Raw genomic sequence first — 24573 nt, 5'->3', positions numbered from 1 at the left:
ATTGAGGTCAATGGCCCTTTTTTGTAGTGGGCTTTCTCGTCACAAATGAAACACTGATTGCGGATGTCAAATTCGGTGTCTCTGCTCAGTCTTGGTTTTTTGATTAGGGACTGATCCTTGTCTGGGTCTTGCACAGTCACGGTGGAAGTAGTGCAATAGGCCAGGTTGGTTGTGCTGGAGTAATTTGCCCTGCATGACTTGTGGTATGACACCTTCACTTTGAAGAGAGAGTAGGTCACTTGAGTGGGGAGAGAGTCTCTTGTGAACCTCTTCATTTCGTTCCTGGGCAATTTTCAATGTTGTTTTTAGTCCTTCCAATTTGGGGTTCTTAATATATGGATTTTTTTTATCATCTCGCAGATCTTCTCCACATATCAGGCATAGCTTTTCATTTAGTGACAGTGTTTGGCTTGTTGACTGTGCTGGCTCTGTTGGTTCCATAAGTGCACAGCTGGACTCAGACACAGCTGGTGAATACGGAAAACACAGTTAACATATTTGCCGCACAGACACGTACACACACATGCACACACACACACTGTCAAGAGTTAGCTTTGTGCATAACTGCCATTAGCACTGTGCAGTGGTATGCTAGCTAGCTAAAGGAATAGTAAGCTGGCTAAGCTAGCTAAAATAATAATAATTCTTTCAACACAATACATGTTATACTCAATTTAGGAATATATAAAAATGAATTAGACATTTGTGTTACCTGATCTGTCATTAGACTGGTGGTGATGGTTTCTTCTTTCTTTTTTTATTTCTGCCACATAACATTGACAATCCTCTGGATGAGGCAGTTTAAAAATGGCAGTTGGAATTTAACAAACAAGGGAAAAAACAAGGAGGCACACCAAAGAGCAATCAATCCATGTTTGAGAGTGTGAATGGAATGTGGTGCTGTATTTTGTTCATTACCCTATTGACTTCAGAGGGTGATATGGATTGCATATCCCAAATTAACACTAAACAATGAATATATCTCTTTCAGGAAGGGATAGCTTATGGTAAATGAAAAGGATATTGACTTCCAAAACCTTCTGATTTTGTTCAAATTAAAAGGTTTTGTGTTATTCACCATGAAAAATAATTTACTTATGCTTTCCACCTATTCATCACTGTGTTTAGAGGTCAACAGTACATAAATAAAACAAATTATCAACATAAATTCAGGTAATCCATGTGCACAAGATACCTGACTACTCTCACACAAAACTATAGGTGGATCAGAGCTTCCTTTGGAAAACTAGACTGTGCATTGTAACCCTTGCACCCTCAGAAAGATCTTTATTGGCTCTATGGGGTGCATCACTTCTTCAGTTGATTTCACTAATTTCCCACAAAAATAAAGTTCCACAACAGTGCATTTCTTGAATGGGAGACCCTGAAGATAAAAAGAAAACATTGTTGTGTTTTGTCCTAACTTGGGTTGGGGTACAGTACATCAAAGTCTGAGGGCCCCTCCTGCTAGACTAACAATTTCTGCCTACACCAAAGTCATGTTTGCAGGACAATATTCTAGTATTTCTTTGGAAAAATTACATTTTAACTCTTTGGTGTTGTTGGACAGTTACTTAGGTCAAACCACAGCAAATTCGATGCAAATTTGAGTGAGTATTATGAAATTATGGGCTTTTTTGTCACATCACCCCTATCCGGACTGGCCTAATTTGGCTCTTTTTCAGATATTAGGGTAGGTTTAAAGAATAGTCCAAAAAACTTATTTCCCACAAAAATATTCCACAACCATCCATTTCATTAATGGGACACATATGGGATATGAAAAAACATGGTTGTGTTTTGTTCTAACTCGGGTAGGGGTACCTCAAAATCTGAGGGCCCCTCCTTGTAGACTATTTTTATATCTAATTTTGATAACCATTTGCTTGTAATGCTTTTGTTTTAGAATGTTTACAATGTTCATCACTGACCTTCTTTGTATATCAACAGTACAAGTATTGGTAAGTGTCTCAATAGTGCACGGCAAAGACATAGGCATCTTCAATTCTGATGATACATTTTATGACTCCACTAACCTGATGTCAGTAACCTCAAATGCAATCCCACAAAACTCAAACCAGTGAGAGCATAACAGAAAAAAACAATGCGAAGAAATCTCTTATTTAAATGGCTAAAATTGATCTTCTTTTTGCAATCAGTAATATGTTCACGCAGCACCCAGGAACTTAAGAGTAGGAAGCTGATTAGGCAAAGATATTTTCAGGATCTATAAGCATTGAGATCCAAATTAGTCTATCATGGCAGTGAAACCTAGAATTGGGTTCAGCGGTCAGAGAAAACTGTTATGTTTCTGTTATGGATCATGTTTTCTCAAGGGTCTGACTATCATCTGATCATTATGAAATATGCATCTGTAAGTGGAAAGTTGTGGCCTAAGACCTTAGGATGAATGTGCCTCAGCCCACAAGAGAAGCCACACTCTCATATCTCCCACTTCAGACTTTTGAAAGGTCAGTATTGAAACAGTTACTGTTGCAAATGAATAGGATTCCTTGTGCAATTAACAACAACAATCCTACATGAATGCCTTTCTGTCTGCAGATTACATATGGCATTAATTGACCCATGTAGTCCACTTTCAAAAAAGTATGACTCTGCACTACACTGGTTTTCTGTTTTCTCATTCATATAGACTCACATAACTGACAGTCTGAGATTACAACTGAGGAAAGAAAACTTATTCAACCTTAAAACGGAATTTAAATATGTTTTTAGAGAATTAAAGACTCTCAAACACTGTTTATTCTAAAATGTGAAATCTTGAGCTCACCTTTTTTCTTTTCTCCTTTCCTCTCTTCACTTTTCTTGCCATCTTCTTTGTTTTGTCTGTGAGAGAGACACCCAGCAAGAGCTGACATCACATACATATCTATGACACGATTTATTTCTTCTATAACCTCAATCCACACCTTCCGTTGTATCAAACTTGTTAAAACTACAGCATGTCCCTACAAATATGTCCCTTTGAAAATAGGGCCAAGGGGATTTTCTGCCATTAGTAAGAGCATTTTCATTTGAGAAAGGGTATAGTCCAATCACAAAAGAATCATTGCTTAACAGTAATACTATGCAAGATTGTCACTTTAATGTAGGCCTGGGCAATAGAACGATATGTGCTGGCAATAGACACTTCATCAATAGCTAGGGATGCCCCAATCGATCAGCTGCCGATCATTATCGGCCGATTTTCATTCTAAGTAGTTTGACCTGAACTCTCTATAATGGCCGATCAGAAGAGCCAATCAGACGATGGATGCAAAATATGTCAGACATTTCTTTGTGCGTGGCAAAAGAAGCTCGCTAAAATGGCTTCATCAGTCTGGCAGTTCAACAACGTGTCCAAAAAAGTCAATAAAATCGCTATATGCAATGTGTGTGAAGCAGAAATCCCTCGCGGTGGAATGCAATGACAACATTTTAATACCACAAACCTCATTAGACATTTGAGAATTCGTCACATCAAAGAATATGGCGAGTATGAAAGACAAGCCAGCGCAAAGTCAGTAAAGCGAATTAACCATTTAGCAACTCAGTCTTCCGTCACTCAGTTGTCAGTTAGGGAGACATTTAAATGGCAGGAACCCTACAGCAGCGACAGTAAGAAGTCAAAAGAAATATCAGCCAAGATAATGGAATTCAATGGCCTTGATCAGCAGCCTCTTTCTATAGTGGAAGATGAAGGGTTCTGACGACTTATTACCTACTTGGATCCATGCTATATCCTACCAGGGCGTAAATATTTCATGGTCGTATGCCTGCTGCAGTTATACCAAACAGTGTATACACATATTGACAGCATTTTAAAGGACATCACATCAATTAGTTTTACAAGTGGCATCTGGAGTTCGAGTGCATGTCCCATGTCCCTGTTAAACTTAACGGCGCACTTTATAGATCAAAACTTCAAACAACACAACATTGTTCTTCATTGTCAAGAATTCACAGGGTCACACACAGCGGATGCTCTGGCTGTCATATTCAGTGACATGTTCCACTCCTGGGGAATCTCAAGAGAAAAGGTACACACTATTCTGAGGGATAACGCAAAGAACATGGCGAAGGCCATGAAGGATGCGGATTTATCCAGCCTACCCTGTATAGCGCATACACTCCAGCTTGTTGTGGCTGAGGGAGTATAGCTGCAGGGAGACGGATCATTGGTTATTTTAAACATTCCCCGTTAGCATACTCCGACTCCAAAATATTCAACAACAACTGGGCCAGCCTACAAAAAGACTACAGCAAGATGGATCTACTAGGTGGAATAGTACTTTGTATATGCTACAGAGCCTACTAGAACAGAAACGGGCACTATCTGCTTATGCAGCTGACGATGACTTGCCTTCAACGTTCTCCGGCAATCAGTGGAAATTAATCGAAAATATGATTTCCCTGCTCGCACCATTTGAAGAGCTCACGCAACAGAGCAGCTCATCAACTGCATCGGCTGCAGATGTTATAACATCCATTAGAGTTCTTACGCGTTGAGAAAAGAGCAGAGACAGACCAAGGCAAGAAAATGTCATAAGCCGCTTTGCTGGAAGCGATCCAGAAGCAATTCAGTGACACTGGATCTGAGCGCTTGTATGCAGTTGCTACAATTCTCAATCCGAGATGAGAAAACAAACAGACCTACTACTACTACTACTACTACTGCTTTCGGCTGCTCCCATTAGGGGTTGCCACAGCCGATCATCCGATTCCATCTCTTTCTGTCTTCTGTCACACCAGCCACCTGTATGTCCTCTCTCACCACATCCATAAACCTCCTCTTTGGCTTTCCTCTTTTCCTCTTCCCTGGCAGCTCCATATTCTGCATTCTTCTCTGAATATACCCAGTATCTCTCCTCCACACATGTCCAAACCATCTCAATCTTGCCTCTCTTGCTTTGTCTCCAAACCGTCCAACCTGAACTGTCCCTCTAATGTACTCGTTCCTAATCCTGTTCTTCCTCGTCACTCCCAATGAAAATCTTAGCATCTTCAACTCTGCCACCTCCAGCTCCATCTCCTGTCTTTTCATCAGTGCCACTGTCTCCAAACCATATAACACAGCTGGTCTCACAACCATCTTGTAAACCTTCCCTTTATCTCTTGCTGGTACCCTTCTGTCGCAAATCACTCCCGACACTCTTCTCCACCCATTCCACCCTGCCTGCACTCTTCTTCACCTCTCTTCCACACTCCCCATTACTTTGGACAGTTGACCCCGAATATTTAAATGCATACGCCTTTGTCACCTCAACTCCTTACATCCTCACCATTCAACTGTCCTCGATCTTATTCACACATACGTATTCCGAGAAAACAAACAGACCTACTATGTAAATAATTCTGTTATGTAGGCCACGTGACTGATAAAAAAATAAGTAGGCTATTGGTAAAAGGAATGCTATCTGTCATTTTCTTAAAATTAATCTAACTTTGCTTTAAAAATAAGCAGAAACACTTGTAAGAGTTGTGCAATTTAATAAGATAGGGTATAAAAACGCAAATAGCCTAACCTACGAAAATGCATAAAATAGACCTAATGTTTGCTTTTTTGTTAATAAAAAGGTATAAAGACCGATATTTCCCAGACACACTCGAGCCCCAGCTATGTGTTCTGCTTTTGGGTATCCTGGCTGCCCATTCAGGCCCCGGCCGCCAGTTCAGGCCCCGGCCAGGAACGGCAGTTTGATGAGAACAGTTCGGAGGCGAGTGGCTCCGAGCCCCCAAAGAAAGTACCACAAACTGGCTTTTTGCAGCCTATGTATGCTGAATTGCTGGATGAAGATGTGGAACATGGCGGTGACACCAGCAACCAAACCGCATCACAGATGAACCTCTACTTGTCAGAACCACTTATCACATGTAGTGGACAGCCACTTGCTTTCTAGCAGGACAATAAAAGCCGCTTCCCTGCACTCGCAGAAGCAGCACGAGCCTACCTCTGCGCTCCGTGCACAAGTGTAGATAGCAGTGACTTTTCAGCACAGCGGCAAATGTTGTAGATGAGAAGAGGAACAGGCTTACTTTCAACATGCGGAGATGCTTATGTTTATAAGGAAAAACTTGCCATCATACTTGAGAAGTAGGCTAAGCTAAAGAAATGGTAGCCATGGCAGGTTGTACAAACATGTAAATGTTGAGAAATGCTTTATACAGTATTTGGCTGTAGCTTTTCTTTGCTGCCATTTTATACTTTCTAAATTTATAGTAGGCCTAAATTTAGAAAGGCTCTGTATTTTGTTCCGTCTACTGGAATTGATTTTTATTGCCTTATATAGGCAATAATGGTTTCTTATGCTTTCTTATGCTCTTGTCCTGGCCGTGGAACAACGGACCAACTCTTTACCCTTGCGGCAGTGCTGAGGGGGGAATGGGAGTTTGACCAGCCAGTCTACATGTGTTTTGTGGACTTGGAGAAGGCTTACGACCGTATATCCTGGGGCACTCTGTGAAGGGTACTGCAGGAGTATGGGGTACTGGGGCAGTTGCTACAAGCCATCCGGTCCTTGTATAACCAAAGTGAGAGCTGTGTCCGCATTCTTGGCACAAAGTCAAACATGTTTTCGGTGTGTGTCGGACTCTGCCAAGGTTGTCCCTTGTCTTCAATTCTGTTTGTGATATTCATGGACAGGATCTCAAGGCGCAGCCAAGGTAAGGAGTGTGTCCGTTTTGGGAACTTCAGAATTGCATCTCTGCTCTTCGCAGATGATGTGGTTTTGTTGGCTTCATCAGAAAACGACCTCCAGCGCGCACTGGGGTGGTTTGCAGCTGAGTGTGAAATGGCTGGGATGAGAGTCAGCACTTCCAAGTCAGAGGCCATGGTTCCCTACCAGAAAACGGTGGATTGCTCCCTCCGTGTTGGGGATGAGTTGTTGCCTCAAGTGAAGGAGTTCAAGTACCTCGGGGTCTTGTTCACAAGTGAGGGTAGGATGGAGCGGGAGATTGACAGGCAGATGGGCGCAGCATCAGCAGTAATGCAGATGTTGTACTGGACCGCTGTGGGGAAGAGGGAGCTCAGCCAGAAGGCAAAGGTCTCAATTTACCAGTCAATCTTCGTTCCAACCCTCACCTATGGTCATGAGCTTTGGGTAGTGACCAAAAGGGTGAGATCGCGGATACAAGCGGCTGAAATGAGTTTCCTCCGTAGGGTGTCTGGGCTCAGCCTTAGAGATAGGGTGAGGTGCTTGGACATCCGGAGGGAACTCAGAGTACAGCCGCTGATCCTTCGCGTGGAAAGGAGCCAGTTGATGTGGTTCGGGCATCTGATTAGGATGCCTCCTGGGTGCCTTCCTTTGGCGGTTTACTGAGCACGGCCAACTGGAGGAGGAGGAGCTGGAGGGCGTTGTTGGGGAGAGGGACGTCTGGAGTGCCCTACTTATCTTGCTGCCACCGCAACCCGACCCCAGAGAAGCAGCTGATGATGAATGAATGAATAAATGCTTTCTTATGCTTTGAAGCATAGTGCATAGTGTTGAGCACATTTAGCTTTTATTGCATAGGAAGGCTAAAATGTTTGCTAAACTACTCTTTAGCCGAGCATAGGCTATTATATTTGTTTCAGTTTCTTCATAATCTACATGACTTAATAAGAGAATGGAATATGTTGTATATGTGTTCTTCCAATAAACAAAGTCGTTATTTATGATATTTTCTCAGCTCTTAAGAATAGTTAATTTTATTGTTATAAATAGTAAATAAATAAATAATGCTACACAGTAAATAGAACACTTTAAATGGAAGATCCCCATCCCCCCATGCACCCTGTGATCTGCAATTGGTATTGGCTGACTGTGATTCTGGTGTATGTAAAGTAGATACACTTTACATACGAACAGTTCCATGTGATGAATATCAGCTGGATTCTTAACTATATTTGTGCATATATAAGAAAATACTGTGATGTATTATGGGTTTCACAGAATAGTCGACTATCAGAACCATTAGTCGACACTGTGCATAGATGTAGACTAATGGTTCATCTGTGGTTATAGCACTGTGCAGTAATAAAGCAGTGGCAATGCATCTACAGCAGATATGCAGCTGGGGGGTGCTGTGGTTCCAACATAGATTTTATTTGGAAGTGTGTGTGTGGGCCCTGTGATGGCCTGGCGGCCTGTCCAGGGTGTCTCCCTGCCTGCCACCCAATGACTGCTGGGATAGGCTTCAGCATCCCGCGACCCTGAGAGCAGGATAAGCGGTTTGGATAACAGATGGATGGAACTATGTTATGCCATGTTAAATAAACAGAATCATTTTCTATGTTATGCCATGTTAAATAAACAGAATTTAAGGTATTTAGAGAAGGAAGGACTCCCACTATCCCTGTGTTTCAGCTTAACGAGTGATCATATTAACTTGTGAATTTAGTGACAGCAGTTATTGAAAACACTAACAGAACACGTAGTGTCGCCCTAAAAGCCTTTAATTTTACTTTAATCAATTTTAAATACACACTCATCTGTGTTTAATATTTATGCTAATCATTTATGCAAATTAAATTGTGCTCAGCAAGACTCATTCACTTGTACCATTTCTTATAATGTGGGAAAAACACCACAGTTGGCAGTGCAGCTGTATTTTATATCGTTATCCTCAACTGGAAAATGACCCACATTCAATCATTTACCCGGTAACATTAAAATGTTAAAATCCTCATTAGATGCTAGCGGCTCTGCTAATCTATGTTTTCCCCCACATTAAAAGTAACTTCCAAGAAATGTGAAAGCTTCTTGTTGGCGACCCTGTTCAATTTACGTAATGTAGGACAATTTACAAAATTTTAAATTGTACTGCAGTCAAACAGTATTTCCAGCTCAGACAAGCTTGCTGGGGGTTTAGTCCAATCAGATTGCGGCTCATTTGTAAACAGCCTCTCAGAGCCAATCGAGGACTCTGCTATTTCATCTACCCCCAAGTTGAGACCTTTTTGTTTTTTTTAAATTTTTTTTATTTGGAATCACATATTAACAGCATTTTTGCATAATCATCTTTAGTTGGATACTTTTACAAAGTGATCCATCGTGAGCCCTTTTTGACAAGAATTGATCGTTGTTATTGGGTGAAAAAAATGATTGGAAAAGAAAAAGGTATCTCTCCCGCGATTAACTGACTACTCGACTACTTTTTGGGAGCAGTTGACAACTACTAAAATGCAGCAGTCATGAATGCCCTATGATGTATATCCATCCATTATCCAAACTGCTCATCCTTCTCTCAGTGTCACAGGGATGCTGGAGCCCATCCCAGCAGTCATTGGGCAGCAGGTGGGGAGACACCCTGGACAGGCCGCCAGGCCATCACAGGGCTGACACAAACACACACATCCACACCTAGGGACAAGTTTTTAGTATGGCTGATTCACCTGACCTACATGTCTTTGGACTGTGGGAGGAAACCGGAGCACCCGGATGTATATGATATATGATGTATGTGAATGATGTAGATCATTGTGTAAAATTCAATATGATTATTGTGATAATCATAATTTCCATATTGCATTTAGGAAGTGTGTTAAACAGCAGGCCAGTATGGACATTGGCTACCACTATGGTATAGTCCTATACTTATATAGACATTACAGCGTATAGATTATTGACTATTGCAAACTGTTCTCTTCTCTCATATTTCTTTTCTCTCTCTCTAAATGATGTTTTCCCCTTTCTCTTTTTGTGTTTGTGAATGGTGTGACGTGAGTCTCCCTTGTGTGCACATGCAGTCTTGTCCTCCTCGCAGGTCTCCATTGTGATGGTTGTTGCCACCTGGACACTGCTTGCCATCCCCCTCATCACATTTTCTTTTAACATTATATCCTTCTCTCACTAAGATGTGTGACTTTTTTTTTTACATGGTGATGCTGGTAACGTGGCTTGGGTCCTGGGCTGTTCCGATGGTGTCTGGACACTGCTTGGCATCCTGCTCATCATATTCTTCATATATTTTATAATTCCATTACAATTCTGTTATCCTCTTTTAATGCTGTATTCTGTAAATTGTGTAAAAACAACATCCATTGCACGTTGTCTGTCTTGGGAGAGAGATCCCATTTGCTCTCCCTGAGGTTTCTTCCTATTTTTTCTCCCTGTTAAAGGTTTTTTTTTTTTTAGGAAGTTGTTCTTTATTTGATGCGAGGGTCTAAGGACAGGATATTGTGTTGCTGTAAAGCCCCTTGAGGCTAATTTGTGCTATACAAATAAAACTGACTTGACTGTACGATATTTTGCAGTGCCTGACAGCATCTAGCTGATGAAAAGCCAGAGTAGTCATTATCTGCCATGCTCTACCTAATCAGTTTACATAAGGTTTTTTCATGAGCATTTTTTTTTAAATCAATGACTTTAGAGCAACATGCAACATGTTTTCCTTTGGAGCTAGCATGGCTGTGTTAGGTTTAGGGGGGATAGAAGCCAAAAGTAGTCGTAGTAGTAGTAGTAGTAGTGGTGGACAGCGGAGGCCTATGGGTGAGGGGCAGACAGATCCCGTGGTATGTGGAGAAATCTAATATTGTATATATGCCTTGAAGTGTTTGAAATTCTATCCTTGTTCACAAAATGAAGTTATCACTGTCAACCAGGTTGTTTGTGTATGTGTGTGTGTGTGTGTGTGTGTGTGTGTGTGTGTGTGTGTGTGTGTGTGTGTATATGCGCTTACTCTCGAAATTCTTCTGCCTTACGTCTTCGCACATCTTTTTCAGTTTCCATGGAGTTTTGAGGCCTCTTCCGACCCCTGCTTCTCTGTAAGAATTCAGGAACGAGGGCTTAAGTTCCAACATACATTGTATTCTTCTCACTCCTCACACAAAATTTAAACACTTTTGGATATACCTACCTTGAGATTGAACTAGATTAATTTCATTAATTAATAAAACATTACATTCCACAGACATTAATACTGGTAATTTAAAGAGAAAATCAGTAAATAAAAAAATCTAACATTGGCCATTTCAGCTGTATCAACCAATATTTTTTATATTCAAAGTGACTCAAATGACTATATGCGTGATGTGATATATATATAAAAATAACTTTGTTAAAAGAAACATTCAATGGTAGGGAAAGTGTTCAACAAATAAGAAGCAAAATAATCCAGTGATGCGTGTGTGTGTGTGTGCATATTATATATATATATATATATATATATATATATATATATATATATATATATATATATATATATATATATATATATGCGCGAATGAGAGGGAGGACAGTGGAATGATGAGGATGCAAGGACGAAGGCGTATGAGTTTAAATACTTGGGGTCGACTGTCCAAAGTAACGGGTAGGGTGGAAGAGAGTGCAGGCAGGATGGAGTGGGTGGCGAAGAGTGTCAGGAGTGATTTGTGACTGAAGAGTACCAGCAAGAGTTAAAGCGAAGGTTTACAAGATGGTTGTGAGACCAGCTATGTTATATGGTTTAGAGACAGTGGCACTGATGAAAAGACAGGAGGTGGAGCTGGAGGTGGCAGAGTTGAAGATGCTAAGATTTTCATTGGGAGGGACGAAGGAGGACAGGATTAGGAACGGGTATATTAGAGGGACTGCTCAGGTTGGACGGTTTGGAGACAAAGCAAGACAGGCAAGATTGAGATGGTTTGGACGTGTGGAGGAGAGATGTTGGGTATATTGGGAGAAGGACGCTGAATATGGAGCTGATAGGGAAGAGGACGAGAGGAAGGCCAAAGAGGAGGTTTATGGATGTGGTGAGAGAGGACATGCAGGTGGCTGGTGTGACAGAGGAAGATGCAGAGGACAGGAAGCGATGGAAACGTATGATCCACTGTGGCGACTCCTAATGGGAGCGGCCAAAAGTAGTAGTAGAAGTAGAAAAGTGAATCAAATTACTCCCTGTACTGTGTAAGATTGGTAGCACTGCTGCTCCCACTGAGAGACAACACCCGTGTAGTTCTCCTTCCCTCTCTGGTTGTGTCCCTCCCTTTCTACTCAGCCCGCTGTAACTGTTACAAACAATGAGTTCGGCCACAATCAGGTGATGGGCTTTAATTTCTTGCAAGAGAAATGGAGGGAGAGGTGGGGAGTGGCCTAGTTGTGAGTGTCTGTTTTAGAATCTCTGTAGAGTTACCATCTGTCCTCTAGTGGTTGGAAATTGCTTGATGAAGCTTTAAATAAGACAATTTAAAAGAGGTACCCTGATTAAAATCTGACAGGCTATGCTAACAACATATGGAGGAACCCAATTTTTTTCCAAACTGCAACATCATGGAATAAATAGTTGATCAGTGAAGGGCCTTATTCAATTCTTTGTTAGAAATTTTAATTTGGAGAATTCTGTGTGGACTCTCAACCTACCTCCTCATCCTCTGATCCAGAGGAGCTGTCATCCTTAGTCTGTCTCTTCCTCTTGGCTTCTGGCTCCTTCCCATCTGCATCCTTTCCTTTGCTCTCATCTTTCTTCCTCTTTTCCTCCTCTCCACTCTTGGATTTGTCCTCTGCTGCCCTCTTTCTCTTCCTCTCAGATTCACCAGAGTCCCTAAACAAAAAGATCGTTTGTCAAAAGCCTTAAAGGAAAATGTAAGGAGGGAGGACACCCTTTAAACTAAAACAAACCGAAACAATAGGTACAACTACTACTGTGGTTTTGAGCACTCTGGAGGCTTATATCCTTTTTTTCGCTTTAAAAAATGTGAGATTATCCTGTGTAGTGCAAACACATAAATTAATTGAAAACATTTCTGTATTTGCATGTGTTGTTTTTCATATAGTTACATTTCACTGCCAGAGCCTTGGTGTTCCAACTGCTGGAGTAACAGCATCTTCTCAGTTTTGGGCCTCCTCCCTCGACGTTTGGGACCCTCTCCACCTGGTCACATGCACGCACACATGTGATCACGCACGCACGCACGCACGCACGCACGCACGCACGCACGCACGCACGCACGCACACACGCACACACACACACACACACACACACACACACACACACACACACACATGTAGGTTTCAGCTACCCTACTCATGTTCTTGCTTTATTCTCTTTATTGGCCAAGAGAATGTGGATACCCCTTCTAATTAGTGGGTTCGGCTATTTCAGCTACGCGCATTATAAACAGGTACATACAATCAAGCACAAAGCCATATCATCTCCATAGACAAAGTATAATGGGTTGCACTGAAGACCTCAGTGACTTTCAAGTTAGCTCTGTCATTAGGATGCCACCTTTCTAACAAGTCAGTTAGTCAAATTTCTGCCCTGGTCAAACGTAAGTCTGTTATTGTGAACTGGAAACAGCTCAGCGGTGAAGCAGTAGGTCATGCAAGACCACAGAATGGGACTACCGAGTGCTGACGCACGTACAGCTCACCTGTCCTTGGTTGCCAACACTCATTAACAAGTTCCAAACTACCTCTAGAAGCAATGTCAGCCCAAGAACTTTGATGGGCGCTTCAAGAAATGGGTATCCATGGCCAAGCAGCTGCACACAAGCCTAAGATCACCATGCGGAATGCCAAGCATCGGCTGGAGTGGTGTAAAGCACACCGCCATTGGACCCTGGAGAAGCGAAAACACATTCCCTGGATTGATGAATCACACTTAACTATCTGGCAGTCTGATGTACCAATTTGGATTTGGTGGATGCCAGAGGAATGCTACCTGCCTGAATGTATAGTGCCAACTGTAAAGTATGGTGAAGTGGGAATAATGGTCTGGGGCTGTTTTTCATGGTTTGGGCTTGGCCCCTTAGTTCCAGTGAAGGGAAACCTTAATGCTACAGCAGACAATGACATTCTAGAGAGTTGTATGTTTCCAGCTTCCTGGACACAGTTTGGGGAAGGCCTTTTCCCTTTTTTCAGTGTGACAATATCCTCATGCCCAAAGCGAGGTCCATAAAGACATGGTTTGCCGAGTTTTCTGTGGAAGAACTTGACTGGCTTACGAGGGTTGGGTATCGAACTTGATACTTTAAAGGGTACCAACCGAATTACGTCAGTACTACCGAGTACCTATTCATGTTAGATCAATCGGTGCCAAATTTCGGTACCTAATGAGCGGGTTCTGAATTAAAATAAATACTGATAAGATTCCTTATGAGCCTTTTAAATAATTCCTCCGAATTTACCACTTGTTGAAAGTACGCATTTTGGTGAGAGAGTATATGTTAGAGAAAGAGAGAGAGAGCAAGACTACGTTACCCCTCACCTAAACTTACAGCTTATTCAAGTCCAATACAGTCAGGGCAAGCCAAAAACAGTTGCAAGTGTGGTTACACTTTTCCAAACTTGACAGAAACAATGCTCACTGCAATATTTGTGATGCGAAATGAAAAGCTGACTTATTTTTCCCAGAGCACCGTGCAAGTGCCGCCGTGGGCTGTGTGTTGCAAATTGTGGTCACTCACTAATGGACAACCTGAGAGGGACCCTTAGTATGTGTTCTTGTTCATCTTTGGTGCATTAACTATATACAGTTCAAAATTTTTCGGAATAATAATCTAACTAAAATGTAAGGAGCCTCTGTCTGTCTGTCCTTCGATTTGCTCGACAACCATTCAGCCAATCGACTTCACACTTGGTGGGTGTGCCGTGGGTCTGGACGGTTTTGTGACTGTTTACCTATTTTCTTACAACTGAAATTACATCTTTGTTATTACAAAGAGAATAAAATACTGAAAAAGGTATTGGTTCAAATGTGAATGGTACCCAAGTTTTCTGCAGCTTTTCACCCAAGTGCAGTGTTGTCTTCTCATGCTGATGTTAATTGTCTGGTCCACTCCTTTAATACACATTGCTCCACTGTTTTGGATAACGTGCCTCCTAGTAAAATGAGACTTGTTCCCTCCATCAGTTCATCCCCCTGGTTGAACGACACTATTCGTTGTTTCCGTCATAAATGTCGGAGGGCAGAGCCGGCGACTGTGGAAATCCACCAAGCTCCATGTTCACCATCTCTATTACAATTTTTTTCAACTGTTTTTAGCAACATGGTTTAGGATGCGAGAGCTTCTTACTTTGCCAACCCAATTTCCTCCAGTGAACACAACCTCAAAGTCCTGTTAAACACCATCAATAAAATTGTCACTCCTACACCTCCTTATGTGCCAGTCTTTTCAAATGATTGCAACTTTCTCTTTCTTTATGGATAAGATTAGAGATGTTAGGGCTAGCATCATCCCCTCTTCCTACTCCCTTTTTTACTTATCCAACTCGGCTGTCAATTTTGGACTGTTTCCCTTCTATTTCTCTGCAAGACCTCACTGATTTGGTGGGCAGTATGAAACCTTCCTCAAGCCCTGTAGACATTTTACCAACTTCCCTGCTCAAAAATGTACTCGGTCTAATTGCCCATGTGTGGACTCTATTATAAATAGCTCCCCGTAGTCTGGTTGTGTCCTAGCTTATTTTAAACATGCAGTTGTTCAGCCTCTTTTGAAAAAAATTAACCTTGATCCATCCCTTCCCAAAAAATATATAGGCCCTTATCTAAGGTGCATTTATCTCAAAATATTTTAGAGAAAGTTATTGCCAAACAGCTCGCTGCGGTTTTTATTGCACACAACATTTTAGATAAAGTCCAACCTGGCTTCCATCAGAAGGAACAGCTCTTCTCAGAGTCTGCAATGACATAATTATGTATTCTGATGCGAGTGAATGCACTGTTTTGGTACTGCTGGAGCTAAGCACAGCTTTTGATTATAGCATCCTGACTGAAAGGCTTAGGCAGTGGGTGGTGTCTCTGGGAGCGCCCTGGACTGGTTCTCCTCCTATCTCTCGGATAGGAGTTTTTCTGTGTCACTTGGTCCCACATGTCTGAAACTGCTGCTCTTTCCTGTAGTGTGCTTCATGGTTCTGTCTTCGGTCCTATATTACATCCTTTGTATATGCTCCCCTTAGGTTATATTATCTGCAAATGTAAAGGTATCTCACTGCGCTGATGATATTCGGCTATATCTCTTTTAAGCCAGATATGACTGACAAACCAGACCGCGGATACAAGCAGCTGAAATGAGTTTCCTCTGTGAGGTGTCTGGGCTCAGCCTTAGAGATAGGGTGAGGAGCTAGGACATCCAGAGGGAGCTCGGAGTAGAGCTTCTGCTCCTTAACGTCGAAAGGAGCCAGTTGAGGTGGTTAGGGTATCTGATTAGGATACCTCCTGGGCACCTTCCTTTGGAGGTTTACTGGGTATGGCCAACTGGGAGGAGACCCCGGGGTAGACCCAGAACTCACTGGAGGGACTACATGTTCAATCTGGCCTGAGAACGCCTTGGGATCCCCAGGAGCTGGGGGGGCGTTGCTGGAGAGAGGGATGTCTGGAGTGCCCTACTTAGCTTGCTGCCACCGTGACCCTACCCTGGAGAAACGGCTGAAGATGGATGAATGAATGAATGAATGAATGAATGAATGAATGAATGACAAACTGTCTGTTTTGCACAATTGTCTGATCACCATTAAGGACTAGATGGCCAACAACTCTTTAAAGCTAAATGCAGATAAGATGGAGGTCCTTATCACTGCGTCAGATAGTATATCTTCTAAGGTTGCTCAGTGTATTGGGTCTTTTTCTTCAGCTGTACAGTCTAATCTTAGAAATCTTGGTGTTATTTTTGATCAGGCTATGTACTTCGATCAACATATTACAAACCCCAATTCCAATGAAGTTGGGATGTTGTGTAAAATGTGAATAAAAACAGAACACAATGATTTGCAAATCCTTTTCCACCTATATTCAATTGAATACACTACAAAGACAAGATATTTAATGTTCAAACTGATAAACTTTATTGTTTTTGCAAATATTCACTCATTTTGAATTTGATGCCTGCAACACGTTCCAACGAAGCTGGGACAGGGGCAACAAAAGACTGGGAAAGTTGAGGAATGTTCAAAAAACACCTGTTTGGAACATTCCACAAGTGAAAGGTTAATTGGAAACAGGTGAGTCTCATGATTGGGTATAAAAGGAGCATCCCCGAAAGGCTCAGTCGTTCACAAGCAAGGATGGGGCGAGGGTCACCCCTTTGTGAACAACTGTGTGAGCAAATAGTCCAACAGCTTAAGAACAACGTTTCTCGACGTACAATTACAAGGAATTTAGGGATTTCATCATCTACAGTCCATAATATCATCAAAAGATTCAGAGAATCCGGAGAAATCTCTGCATGTAAGCGGCAAGGCCGAAAACCAACATTGAATGCCCGTGACCTTCGATCCCTCAGGTGGCACTGCATTAAAAAATGACATTCTGTAAAGGATATTACCACATGGGCTCAGGAACACTTCGGAAAACCATTGTCAGTTAACACAGTTCGTCGCTACATCTACAAGTGCAAGTTAAAACACTACCATGCAAAGCGAAAGCCATATAACAACAACACCCAGAAACGCCGCCGGCTTCTCTGGGCCCGAGCTCATCTGAGATGGACTGACGCAAAGTGGAAAAGTGTGCTGTGGTCTGACGAGTCCACATTTCAAATTGTTTTTGGAAATCATGGAAGTCCAAAAGCCAGCATCTGTGATGGTATGGGGGTGTGTTAGTGCCCATGGCATGGGTAGCTTGCACATCTGTGAAGGCAACATTAATGCTGAAAGGTACATACAGGTTTTGGAGCAACATATGCTGCCATCCAAGCGACGTCTTTTTCAGGGACGTCCCTGCTTATTTCAGCAAGACAATGCCAAGCCACATTCTGCACGTGTTATAACAGCGTGGCTTCGTAGTAAGAGAGAGTGCGGGTACTAGACTGGCCTGCCTGCAGTCCAGACCTGTCTCCCATTGAAAATGTGTGGTGCATTATGAAGCGCAAAATACGACAACGGAGACCCTGGACTGTTGAGCAACTGAAGTCGTACATCAAACAAGAATGGGAAAGAATTCCACCTACAAAGCTTCAACAATTAGTGTCCTCAGTTCCCAAATGCTTATTGAGTGTTGTTAAAAGGAAAGGTGATGTAACACAGTGGTAAACATGCCCCTGTCCCAGCTTTTTTGGAATGTGTTGCAGGCATCAAATTCAAAATGAGTGAATATTTGCAAAAAAAAAAAAAAAAAAAACAAAGTTTATCAGTTTGAACATTAAATATCTTGTCTTTGTAGTGTATTCAATTGAATATACTAGGTCGAAAAGGATTTGCAAATCATTGTATTCTATTTTTATTTACGTTTTACACAACGTCCCAACTTCATTGGAATTGGGGTTTGTAATTTGCTGACCCCCACGTTTTTTCCATTTAAGAAATATTGCCAAACTCAGGTCTGTTGTGTCACAACCTGCGCTAGAAATGATCATTTCATGCTTTAATATCATCCCAGGTAGACTACTGCAATTCCCTTTTCACCTTCTCAGCAAGTCATTCCTGGACAGTCTACAGATGGTCCAGAATGCTGCTGCAAGGCCGTTGACCAGTTCCAGCAGGCCGACTCACATTACACCCATTTTATTTTTTTTTACACTGGTTTCTCATTAAGTTTAGGTTTTATTTTAAGGTTCTTGTTTTCACAAAGAGGCCTGCATAGTCGGGCACCTGTATACATCTGCAACCTGCTCCATCCCTATATCACCAGTAGGTCACTTAGGTCTGCTGACCAGGGCTAACTGGTTATCCCTCACTCTCGTTTGTAAACAAAAGGTGATTGTGCCCCCGACACTGGAATACGCTATCTTTAGACATACGCTCTTCAGTTTCTGTTGACGCCTTTAAAAAGTAGCTGAAGACTAATTTATTCAAACTTGCCTGGTGTTGCCTAGCATTTGTAATTTTGTGCTTTAAGGTCTTTTTTTTCCTGTTTTATGGTCTTATTTTTAAAAATTTTACTCTTGGGAAGCACTTGTCAATCCGCATACTGATTTGGCAAAATGTCATGTCGGATGCCCTCCCTGACACAACCACTAACCCTATGGACCTATGGTGAAACATTCACATGGTATCGATGGAAACTGTAAAATCCGCTGTGGTGACCCCTGAGAAACAGGGAAGAAGCCAAAAGAAGAAGACCCTTGTGAAGCACTTTGTGACCTTGCTCTATGAAAAGGTGCTATACTAAATAAACTTTACTTACTTAGTACACAAAGCATAATAAACAACATAATGGACAAGCCATAATATCACTGGGCATACCTGAAGGACTAGTAGGACTGGGTGGGGTATCCTCTTTATCAGAGTCCTGTTCAGCATCACTCTGGGGAAGGGGTGGAACAACAACCAAATTCAAAATTATTGCATAAACTTAGCCAGGGTATTCCTGGTCAATTGACTACTATGTTGGCTCAAATGCTTTCTCTGAACACTTACACTGAATTAAATATTGCACTTTATCTAGCTGATGTTTCTCTGCACTTGCATGCAGTTTAATGAGGTTGAATGATTTCCAAATACATTATGCTTGTTTCTGAAAGTTACTGTGTCATCTGGTTAGGTTTTCAACTCACTGTACTTCAAAATAACTTTCCTGGTTATGTTTTTCTTAAGACCAGTATACCCCTGTACACTCATGAATTCAAATAACCAACCTTTTTCTTCCTCCCTCTTTTAGATTTAGGAGCATCTGTAGATTCCTTCTGTGCAGAGTCCTAAAACATGACATTTTTTATCAATTTCATTATACTCCCATCCCCAATCAAGTTCACTACCAGTACAGCTCTTCTGGAATATTTGAATTATTAATTGGTGCAAAGTTCTGGAGAGAAGAGGAATGAAAGTCAGTAGGAGCAAGATGGAATACCTATGCGTGAATGAGAGAGAGAACAGTGGAATGGTGAGGAAGGTGTAGGAGTTTAAATACTTGGGGTCAATTGTCCAAAGTAACAGGGAGTGCAGAAGAGAGGTGAAGAACAGAGTGCAGTGGAGTGGGTGGAGAAGAGTGTCAGGAGTGACTTGTGACAGAAGGGTACCAGCAAGAGTTAAACAGAAGGTTTACAAGATGGTTGTGAGAACAGCTATGTTATCTGGTTTGGAGACAGTGGCACTGACGAAAAGACAGGAGGTGGAGCTGGAGGTGGCAGAGTTGAAGATGCTAAGATTTTCATTGGGACTGATGAAGAAGGACAAGATTAGGAACGATTATATTAGAGGGACCGCTCAGGTTGGACAGTTTGGAGACAAAGCAAGAGAAGCAAGATTGAGATGGTTTGGACATGTGTGGAGGAGAGATGCTGGTTATATTGGGAGGACGCTGAATATGGAGCTGCCAGGGAAGAGGAAAAGAGGAAGGTCAAAGAGGAGGTTTATGGATATGGTGAGGAAGGACATGCAGGTGGCTGATGTGACAGAGGAAGATGCAAAAGACAGGGAGAAATGGAAACGGATGATCCGCTGTAGCGACCCCTAACGGGAGAAACCAAAAGTAGTAGTAGTAGTTGGTGCAAAGTTAAATAAGAAAATAAACAGTGAAAGTAAACATGAAAAAGGGAACTGTATTATTTTAATATCGTTCAATGGAAGAAAAAAAACCCCAGTATATACAAAAGCAGACATTCATTCTTCTCTTTATCGACCGTATTCTTCCTTTAATTTTTACACAACCATTTTTGGATCATTTGCCCTGCCTGCTGCATAACAGTGGAAAGAAATTCACGGCACTTAAATTAAGTTATATCAAAATCCAAAAGTAGTTTTAGTCTGACTACAAAGGTGCATAGGGTGATATCAAGTAATAATAATAACAGTTAAAGTCACCCATCAAAAATTATCCTGAGTTTAGCAAGGTATTCAAGTGCAAGCTTGTATTAAAAGGAAACCCGTGAAAGTAGAGACAAAACTTACCTTTTTCCAGAGTACACAGAAAGCCATGCAAAAATAAAAATCAAACAAACCGATTGCAAAGTGAAGCAAAGAAAACATATGCAGTTCATAACACACTTTGTTAGTCCAACGTGTACAGCAGTTACGTGGTGAAAATGATGGTTATAGTCAACATAAAGCAGTAAACACGTTGAAGAGGTGTTAGGGTGGTTAACATTGAAGATAAGAGAAATGCTACCCCATTATGATTTTTACACATCACACGTAACCAGAAATTGGCAAAGTTTAGCTACACCAGTAGGATCTAGTGCCATTTTCAAAATGTATTTGACTTTTAATGTCTATCCTCAATGTTTTATTATTCTTGCTGTCCAAGTCATTAATCTCCCTCACTCAAGAGAAAATTAATTGAGAAACTCTATCTCGCTTTTTTATAATCGGTGATCATGCCAGCATTATTAGCATAGCAAGCTCAAACCAGGGACTTAGCACAAAATATTGAGATAAACCAACAAACATAAAAAAACAAACCTTGAATCTCCACTCAAGGCTGGATGGAACAGATACAAACCACCAACTAATCTCCACCAAAAGCTACATGCTCTCCCCTGGTACAAGTTGGGCCAGCCTATATAAACCTCCTATGATACTTCATCATGCAAAGTACGTACATCCTGGTTCTGAGAGCCCTGTTCAGTGACCTCCAGAGACCCTTCATCCTCTTCCTCATTGTCATGTTCAGCCTCACTTCCTGGAACCTGAATGCACCCAAGACATAGCATAGGACCCAGAGTAGGAAATGGGGAGGGGGGGCATTAAAAGGGTACTTAAGAGGCAAAAGTTAGCATCTATCCTTCATTTTAACAGACTTCTATCGCCATACAAGCCTTGAAAAAAATCTTCTTAAGAAACATCTATGTTATACAGAGTCTGAAAAGCATAGGTATTAATTTGACAAACCCCCTATGCAATGGTAAGTAATTCCAGTGTAGAACAGAGATGCAAAGTACCTTACACAAACATAGCAAAAGGTAGAAACATAAACAGACAACACAAGTACAGAGCAGTAGTATCTCAATGTAGGGAGGAGGAAGCTATCAAAAGGACAACATATTTGAAAGTAGTTACTTCTGTTTGACTTGGAAAATCATTACTTACTTTGGATTTTATCCTCTTATCTTCTACATCCTCTTCACCTTCTGGGCTGCTGTCCGAATCCTTTTCAGTCAAAACCTCTGTGGAGATTGGCTTCAAACCATAACAACACTATTTAACAACATAACTTTGGTCCCTTTATCACAGAATGCACTTACAGTAATTTTGTACAACTGACGGGTGTTAGAAATAGAGATAAGCTATAAATAGCTAAGGAAAATTCATGTTTGAAAAGATACTGCTCCAATATATATATATATATATATATATATATATATATATATATATATATATATATATATATGGAACGGCTTGCAAATCAGATACTGTGTCAATTTTCAGAGATTTTAAATTGGTAATGTAAGAAAGCAGAAACTCATTTTGTAATTTTCATTTGTATTACCAAATTTCAAGAACCCCTAAATCTGCGGCAGTATCACAATATTTGAGGCAAAAGCAATCCCAGGCTTAGGTCAATTTCTGGCGATAAAACCCTGCAAATATCTTGATGGTAAGGAGGAGGAAGTTGTACCTTGGGTGCAGTTAGTTCAACCTTTGGGTTGTTCTCAATTTCCCAAAGCCCTTCATTGAAACCCTTCCTCTTGTTGGGTTTGGCATATTTCTCTTTGTTGGGCAGGTAAGGAAAGATGTCTTTTGGACCAAGGAATGCACTGTAGATAGAAAGAAGTTTTTTTTTTTTCAAAACCATGCCAATTTGTTACTTTCAGAACCAAAACAGACAAAGGTTTAAAATTTTAATATCTATGAATTTTGAAGTGAACTACTGAATGATCCAGGAAATCAATCAATTATTTGGGGCAGACTCACTTAAAGAGACTGCAGTAGAGCAACACTGCCATTCCTGCGAGACAATCGCCAAAAAACAGCTAGCAGAAAATATAGTCTTGGAAAAGCCCCCATAGGAGTCAAGAAACACTGCAACTTACAACAAGAACATCTTTTAAACATTGTGCACCTGTGGGAACTTCCTGTCTATGATCCTAAAATATGACACAAGAAATAATTTCATATTTAAAACAATTAGTAGCTATGGCCGACTCACTGCTCAATCCACAAAACCAGTTATTTCACGGTTTTAAAAGATATGGAATGTGTAGTACACATGCAACGTTTAAGACAGTTTTGCAACAAATTCCTAAAGCCAGAAAAACTCGATGTTATTTTTTGATAGTGTTCTGAATTTTTGTTCATATAACCTATTGTCAATACTACCATGTGGTGTGATGATTTGTGGATTGTATTAAAGCAAGAATGAAAGAACAGTACTACCCCATTCACTTTTACTTGTTTCAGTCCTGCACAGTAAACTACATTGGGGCTGTGTGCATGAGAACTTGGGTACAATGCTGAAATACATGTCTTATGTTAGTTTAAAGCTGAAAGCTAAGAATTCAAATGTCAAACTACTGAGGTTTAAATAGATCATTATCACTCAATTGAAAGTATAGTCTAAATCCCTAATTGTCCAAATTCTTATTTTATATTGTGTTTTTCTGTGTTCCCATCAACCTGAATATTCAACCTTGGGTTAAATAGCCATGGTTCAAGCAACAAAATGTTTCATAACCTGAAGAGTCAGACAAACCTTAATATGAAATTCCAATCTGACAGTACAATCAATCGCTGTAAGAGCTAGTCCAATACTCTAGGTGGCTTTAAGTATGTATGGTCTATGGCAGTTGATGTGACTGGCCTAAACAGTTACTAACGTTTCGTGGGTGCCAAAGAAGAAGATGGGGAACTTGACATTGGATGGTTTAACAGCACCATCTGGGACTTCATCAATCTGGCAGAGAGAGAGAGGAGAAAAAAGGTTGCTTGGTTGCAATGAGCAGGATATGTTTTGATAATGACTTCCCATGTCCAAGACTCACCCTGGCAGGCCAGTGGGGATAGCCCTTCATCTTGGCAAAGATCAGATCTCCAGGTTTGAAATCACGAGCCATGTTGAGTGTTCTGCCTCCCTGAATCTTGTGTTTCCTAAACGAAGGTGGGCAGTATCCAGTCATACATAATCAAGTTTACACATTCCGTAAGTGTGTGTGTGCGCCCCTCCCACTACCAAGTTCCATTTAACGACTATTACTCTATTCAAACACGACTATCGATGTTCAGTATGACAAATGTAAATGGATTAAACCAGCTAAATGCACTCGAAGAAGCCCCTGGAGCCTTACGTGGCGACAAACGGAGCAAAATCGACCCCTAACCTAATCAACATCCGTCTGAGACAGCGAACATGCTAGTTAGCTTGAAGCTATACCACGTTATCCATAATGCAACAACTGCGGGGTATCGACCTCAGCTACAACTGAATGAAGCCCATACAACACATATATTGATTCTTAACTTGTGTGGAACAGTAGTGGATTCACACACGGAGAGTTTTGTAAAGTTTACCTGCGAGACACGCTGCTCTTCCCGCAGTACACACGTTTTCCGCTCCCGCTCGGAGCCGCACCGGAATATACCAAGTCGAGGTAGCAAGGGGAAGGGGGAGGTATTTGTTTTAATTACGATACATGCATACATCTGTTTTGCCTGTTGTTTATTAGTTCTGGCAATTTTACTCGACCTGAAAGGGAACACGTACTGTTCGATGGACGAAGAGCTGGTTAAATTTGTTCATTTGTTGACAAAGCGGTATATGTGTCTCCTCCTTTTAAATCAAACGTGTCGGGACCCTTTGGTGGT

General features: G+C 41.3%; 1 protein-coding gene across 1 annotated transcript in view; it reads right to left on the bottom strand.

Moving 5' to 3' along the window:
• psip1a (PC4 and SFRS1 interacting protein 1a) overlaps positions 1 to 24325 on the bottom strand; it is a 56649-nt gene extending 32324 nt beyond the window's left edge. The window contains exons 1-12 of the mRNA XM_056280271.1: positions 24280 to 24325; positions 23754 to 23859; positions 23589 to 23665; positions 22391 to 22529; positions 21862 to 21951; positions 21375 to 21461; positions 19473 to 19532; positions 19081 to 19141; positions 12735 to 12828; positions 12318 to 12498; positions 10660 to 10742; positions 2792 to 2847 (exon numbers count right to left, since the gene is read on the bottom strand). Of these exons, the coding sequence (XP_056136246.1) occupies positions 2792 to 2847; positions 10660 to 10742; positions 12318 to 12498; positions 12735 to 12828; positions 19081 to 19141; positions 19473 to 19532; positions 21375 to 21461; positions 21862 to 21951; positions 22391 to 22529; positions 23589 to 23665; positions 23754 to 23825 (1000 nt within the window). The 5' untranslated portion in view covers positions 23826 to 23859; positions 24280 to 24325. The remainder of the gene's footprint in view (positions 1 to 2791; positions 2848 to 10659; positions 10743 to 12317; positions 12499 to 12734; positions 12829 to 19080; positions 19142 to 19472; positions 19533 to 21374; positions 21462 to 21861; positions 21952 to 22390; positions 22530 to 23588; positions 23666 to 23753; positions 23860 to 24279) is intronic.
• Positions 24326 to 24573: the final 248 nt, after the last annotated feature.

The sequence above is a fragment of the Lampris incognitus genome, chromosome 5, assembly GCF_029633865.1.
Source record: "Lampris incognitus isolate fLamInc1 chromosome 5, fLamInc1.hap2, whole genome shotgun sequence".
Classification (NCBI taxonomy): domain Eukaryota; kingdom Metazoa; phylum Chordata; class Actinopteri; order Lampriformes; family Lampridae; genus Lampris; species Lampris incognitus.
The sequence above is the reverse complement of the archived record's forward strand: the minus strand, read 5'-3'. Positions and strand labels throughout refer to the sequence as shown.